The sequence below is a fragment of the Budorcas taxicolor genome, chromosome 6, assembly GCF_023091745.1.
Source record: "Budorcas taxicolor isolate Tak-1 chromosome 6, Takin1.1, whole genome shotgun sequence".
In the NCBI taxonomy this organism is placed as follows: Eukaryota; Metazoa; Chordata; class Mammalia; order Artiodactyla; family Bovidae; genus Budorcas; species Budorcas taxicolor.
The window spans coordinates 110,454,106-110,460,105 of NC_068915.1; the positions used below are offsets into that span (position 1 = coordinate 110,454,106).

General features: G+C 40.3%; 1 protein-coding gene across 3 annotated transcripts in view; it reads left to right on the plus strand.

The window, feature by feature from the left end:
• The window catches only part of C1QTNF7 (C1q and TNF related 7), a 125,289-nt gene extending 121,824 nt beyond the window's left edge, over positions 1-3,465 (plus strand). For all 3 annotated transcript variants that reach the window (XM_052642108.1, XM_052642110.1, XM_052642109.1), the window contains exon 3: positions 2,636-3,465. In XM_052642108.1, the coding sequence (XP_052498068.1) occupies positions 2,636-3,267 (632 nt within the window). In that variant the 3' untranslated portion in view covers positions 3,268-3,465. The remainder of the gene's footprint in view (positions 1-2,635) is intronic.
• The last annotated feature ends 2,535 nt before the right edge of the window (positions 3,466-6,000 follow it).

The window sequence follows — 6,000 nt, forward strand, 5'->3', positions numbered from 1 at the left end:
TAGTACACAATGAAATTTAGTGGTAGGAATTGCTACTGATGCCAAAATGTTTTTTTATTGATACATCAAAGTCATGTATAAAGACAGCTCCTATTGAAAATAAAATAGCAATGTGTAACTTGTAGTCCTTGATTCATAAGTTAATTTCACAGTAAAATAGTATTCATATTCCTTTTCTACCAAAGAGAAACAAGCATCAAAAGATCGGACTATCATGGCCTTATTTCAAGAAATAAATACTAGTTTGTTTTGGCTGGGGCTAGTGGAATTGTTACCAAGTCCAAGCTTGCTCTGCTTACCGTACAACAGGCCAAGGAATTGGAGACAAGGTGTTGAGGCAAGAAATACGACGTTATTTGGAGGCCAGCTGATTGAGGAGATGTTAGACTAATGTCTCAAAATAACCATGTATGGGATCTGGATTTCAGGTTCTTTTATAGATCAGAGAGGAGGGAAGATGAGGAAACAAAGTAAAAAGGCCATTAATCTTGCAAATATCTCCTGGAATGGCAAGCCTCAGGCAGGAGATGTGTTAATTTCTTTCTTCCTGCCTTCTACAGATGGACTGGGTGTTAAACAAGGCACTTTAACATTCAGGCAGAGGGGCAGGCTTCTCTGAGATGGGCCGTTATGTATGATTATAATAAGAAAAGTAATAAAAAATGAGTCAGAGAAACAGTTCCAACATGGAGTCAGAACTGGCTTTTCCCTGCAACAGAATTTTAACTTAACAGCAAAGGTCATCCAGAGCTGGAGAACAGCCCTATGATCAATAACAATGCTGACTGTGCTGTTGCTGCTGTATCCGGTTGCTGCTGTTGTCAAGTCACTAAGTTGTGTCCAGCTCTTCGCAACCCCATGTTGCCAAAAAAGGGTTGCATTCATTAGTAGCATTTTTCTATGCATCATAAATTACTAAACAACTGCTTTGTCAAATCATTGAGACAAAATACTTGATGCTTTAAGAGTATAGCTTTAATTCTCCTTAAACTTGTATTATCCAGAACACTTCATTGCTAAATTTGCCAAATAACTGAAAAAAAATTAATAATCAAAACTCATAAATTGATGTATGTGTAATAGCCAAGTAAGTGATATCAAAGTACTATCAAGATAAAGTGAAGTGAAATGAAGTCACTTAGTCGTGTCTGACTCTTTGCAACCCCATGGACTGTAGCCCACTAGGCTCCTTGGTCCATGGGATTTTCCAGGCATGAATACTGGAGTGGGTTGCCATTTCCTTCTCCATCAAGATAAAAGACCTAGCTTAATAAAATTCCTGAGAACAGATACATAGTTAAGAGTAAAATTACACAGTATAACAATAATATACTTTCTCTGACTATAAAAATGTACAAATTACCAATAATCTGGATACTTTTCAAGAAGCTATTTATGAAGTGGATTTGGCCTTAGCACTGAATGACATTTTTTATACTTTTAGGTCACTGTTATTTTTCACACCCTTTATGTCTTTCCTACATATATGGAGACCCAGAGAAATTAAAAGACTTGACTAAAATAATACATTCATGTTTGGGATCGCATGTACACCCGTGGTGGATTCATGTCAATGTATGGCAAAACCAATACAGTATTATAAAGTAAAATAAAGTAAAAATAAAAAGTTTAAAAAAAATAAAAAAAATTAAAAATAAATAAAAAATAAAATAAAATAATACATCCACTTAGCTGTAGAGTCAAAAAAAAAAGTTTTTTTCTTTTAATTTCAGCTCCAAAGGTAAAAGGCATTGTGATGAAGGGAGAACATCATTAAGCTTGACATCCAGTCCTAGTCTTGCTACTGACGCAAGTTTCTTTCCCTCTCTGGGACTCAGCTTTCTCCACCAAAAAGAACTCCCACACAGTGGTGGCAGTCACAGCTGTTTGGTTATCGTGACATATTGAAGAGCCCTCTGTGTTGCACTTCACAATTTACACATCTCTCAAGAGATGTCCAGGTGCCAGAGGTAGGCAGGCTGGAGTTCTGATCACCTCTCCATCCTTCACTAACTCTGTTCCTTCAAACCAACTAACGTCTCCATGGCTCAGTTTTTTCATCTACGGTTAGAAGTAATAATAATTCCTAGTTAACAAAGCTGTTGCAAGACTTAAAGCAGATGATGCATCCACATAAGGCATTGCAGCTGGGACATTGTAGATGTTTAATAAATATGAGCTAATCTAACTTGAATTAACTTTTTATTAATAATACTGATAAAAGCTGAATGGGGCATGGAACTAAGTAGCCTCTAGGATTCATCTTGTCCTGCCTACCTGCATGACCCCAGTCTGGGGAATAATATCATCATGCTTTTGAATTCCTCCAGTAATGATGAGTGTCTGTGTGTATCTAATTTAGCAGCAGGGGATTCATCATCAAAATGATGGTTAATTTTTTTTTAATTAGTAAGTTTTAGATGATTTCTCATATAATCAGGAAAATTTTCTTGATATTTTGATGAAATTTTTCTGTCTTCATTGCAGCACATCAGTGATTTTTTTAAAAAAATATATAAATTATTCAGTAGTATTCTGTTAAAAGTTGAGAAGACAAACTTGCAGTGTGTGGGCATGTTGTTTGTGACTCTATATTTACAGGAACTATTAACTAAACTTTAAACTCTTTTTGAAGGTTTGAGAGGTAAGGCTGGACCCCTGGGCCTTGCTGGAGAGAAAGGGGACCAAGGAGAGACTGGGAAGAAGGGACCCATAGGACCTGAGGGAGAGAAAGGAGAAGTAGGTCCTCCTGGGCCTCCTGGACCAAAAGGAGACAGAGGAGAGCAAGGGGACCCGGGGCTGCCTGGAGTGTGTAGGTGTGGAAGCATCGTGCTCAAATCTGCCTTTTCTGTTGGCATCACAACCAGCTACCCAGAAGAAAGGCTGCCAATTATATTTAACAAGGTCCTCTTCAACGAGGGAGAGCACTACAACCCTGCAACGGGAAAGTTCATCTGTGCCTTCCCAGGGATCTATTATTTTTCTTATGATATCACATTGGCAAATAAACACCTGGCCATTGGGCTGGTACACAATGGGCAGTATCGGATAAAGACCTTTGATGCCAACACAGGAAACCATGATGTGGCTTCAGGGTCCACAGTCATCTATCTGCAGCCAGAAGATGAAGTCTGGCTGGAGATATTCTTCACTGACCAGAATGGGCTCTTCTCAGACCCAGGTTGGGCTGACAGCTTGTTCTCTGGATTTCTCCTGTATGTTGACACGGATTATCTAGACTCCATATCAGAAGACGATGAGCTCTGATGAGAACTGCTGGTCTGAAATGTCCCAAGATCCTTATGGCAGACACTTTGATTTAATCTGGGGCCCTGGAAGTTGGAAGGAGTGGAAATGAGATCCAGAAAGACACCCACTCAGATTCCAGAGCATTTACAGACAATTCTAGCAGAATCTGTTAACACAAGTTGAACCAGCAAACCATTGAAACCACACTAAAATGAATTATATAAAAAAACCCCACATATGTTCTCTCAAAAGTGATGTTCATAAATATTTAAACAAATTAAAGACAATGTTACAAATTTTCTATTAAATTTCTTGAGTCCTAAAACCAGCTGGCAATGATATTGTCTCATTAAATCCTCATAAAATTGCATTTTTGCCTGATCAAAACATCCCAAAGTCCTTGACAATTCTCAAAAGACTAATAAGTAAAAACACAAAGGTGAGAGATGACAAGTAATTTCAAACAAACTAAAGTGGTTATTTTGCTGTATTATTTTTTCCTTCATGCTTATATATGAAGTATACTCAATAATTCTTTCATGAGACTGTAGGATCCAGACACTATATTGCTGGGTCAGATTTAATAATGAGTTAAGACAAAATCCCTAGGCTAATGTGTATTGAGTATTGAGTATACTGTCACAGTTCAGTATGATAAGTGCCATGGCAAATAGGTTGACTCAGTGCTGGAGGCACATGGGACTTGTTATTCCTGGGGGTTGGAACAAGACAAGACTTTATACCTAGAAGAATACTGTATGTGCTAAGATGTGTATTTTTAAATAGGTGGGAGATATGCAAATAAAACAAGGAATTCAACAGCTATAGTCTCTCCCATCTCATCCTCAAAACACCAATGGTATTTGCAATCAGGAAGGGGTGAAAAAAATCTAGAGATACCCTGGGAGTGGTAATGGAAATGAAGAGAAACAGGTTTCAGAGATTAGTCAGTAGGTTATTTTCCTAAATTCTTTATCATGATAATGTCTCAGGACAAATATTTGTCGTTTTAGTTTTAACACAGGTAAGGGCAGGGCTTTCCATTGTAGTAAGATATTGTTTCTCATGGGTTTCCCAGGTAATAAATTCTAATAAAGCAAAGCATATGAACACTGATTTACGAATGAGTTAATGGAAGGAGCAAACAGGAGGAGGAGAGGGCATGGCCAAACATCTGAGCAAATAACTGTCACCTCTAAGTCTCACACACCCTTTAGTTCCACTCTTTCTCAGTGTCAACATCGTTCCCCACTGAACTGCAATTCCTCAGATAATCTCGCACATAATACTCTCATGCCCATTCCCCTGGCCAATAGTATCGGCATTCCCTAGCGCCCACTTTTTTTGGCATCCTGTCCATCCTTCCACATTCTTTGCTTATTCATATAATAAGTATCATTCAATGCCTCTATGCATGAATCATTACACTGGGTTCTGTGAAGATAATACAACACAGATGTATTTATATTCACAGAAGATGAATTTGGTGCAACCCCTGCCATCCACTTTCTAAGGAATTAAGAAAGGCAATGACACGCAGGCACACACAAAATACCTAGAATTCTGGAAATAATCATGCTAAAATATGACAGGCACTAAACTGGAGATAGGAGAAGGCAAAGGCACCCCACTCCAGTACTCTTGCCTGGAAAATCCCATGGATGGAGGAGCCTGGTGGGCGGCAGTCCATGGGGTCGCTAAGAGTCGGACACAACTGAGCGACTTCACTTTCACTTTTCACTTTCACGCATTGGAGAAGGACATGGCAACCCACTCCAGTGTTCTTGCCTGGAGAATCCCAGGGATGGGGGAGCCTGGTGGGCTGCCATCTATGGGGTCGCACAGAGTCGGACACAACTGAAGCGACTTAGCAGTAGACCAGCAAACTGGAGATAAAGAAAAAATACTTTGGAAGGAATGCTGAGGGGAAGATGTTAACTCCAAAACTGGGATGTGAGAGAAAAAACAATTAGGGAAATCTCTGCCCCCTTGGCCTGAAGTGACAGATGGAACTTGGAATGGCCAAAGTGGAGGGAGGGCACTTCCAATAGAGGGAACAATGGGGACAAAGCATGAGAGTGAGTGCAGAGACCCAAAAGAGGCCAATCCATAGGCTGTATCTGCAAGAGTCTCGAATGGCAACCTGAGAACTGGAGATATTATTCATAAGAAAGCATGAAGCCCCTGTGTGTTCCAGAGCTGGATGCTACTATTATCGAGGGTGAAATTTATGATGATCAAGAAGCTGTACCTGTGGGCAATACTTCCTTCTCCCATCTTGCAGATCTATCTTGCTTTCATCCTTTTCCTCTGACTGCCATGCATTTTCCACTCATGGTTCTCCTTCCTCGTCAGAACATGGGTCTGGGAGGCCAAGGACAATAAAGATTAGAGAAGAGAGATAAGAGGTGGTTTGAGATAGTCAGTTCAGTTCAGTTCAGTTCAGTCGCTCATCGTGTCCAACTCTTGGCGACCCCATGAATTGCGGCACGCCAGGCCTCCCTGTCCATCACCAAATCCCGGAGTTCACTCAGACTCACGTCCATCGAGTCCGTGATGCCATCCAGCCATCTCATCCTCTGTCATCCCCTTCTCCTCCTGCCCCCAGTCCCTCCCAGCATCACAGTCTTTTCCAATGAGTCAACTCTTTGCATGAGGTGGCCAAAGTACTAGAGTTTCAGCTTTAGCATCATTCCTTCCAAAGAAATCCCAGGGTTGATCTCCTTCAGAATGGACTGGTTGGATCTCCTT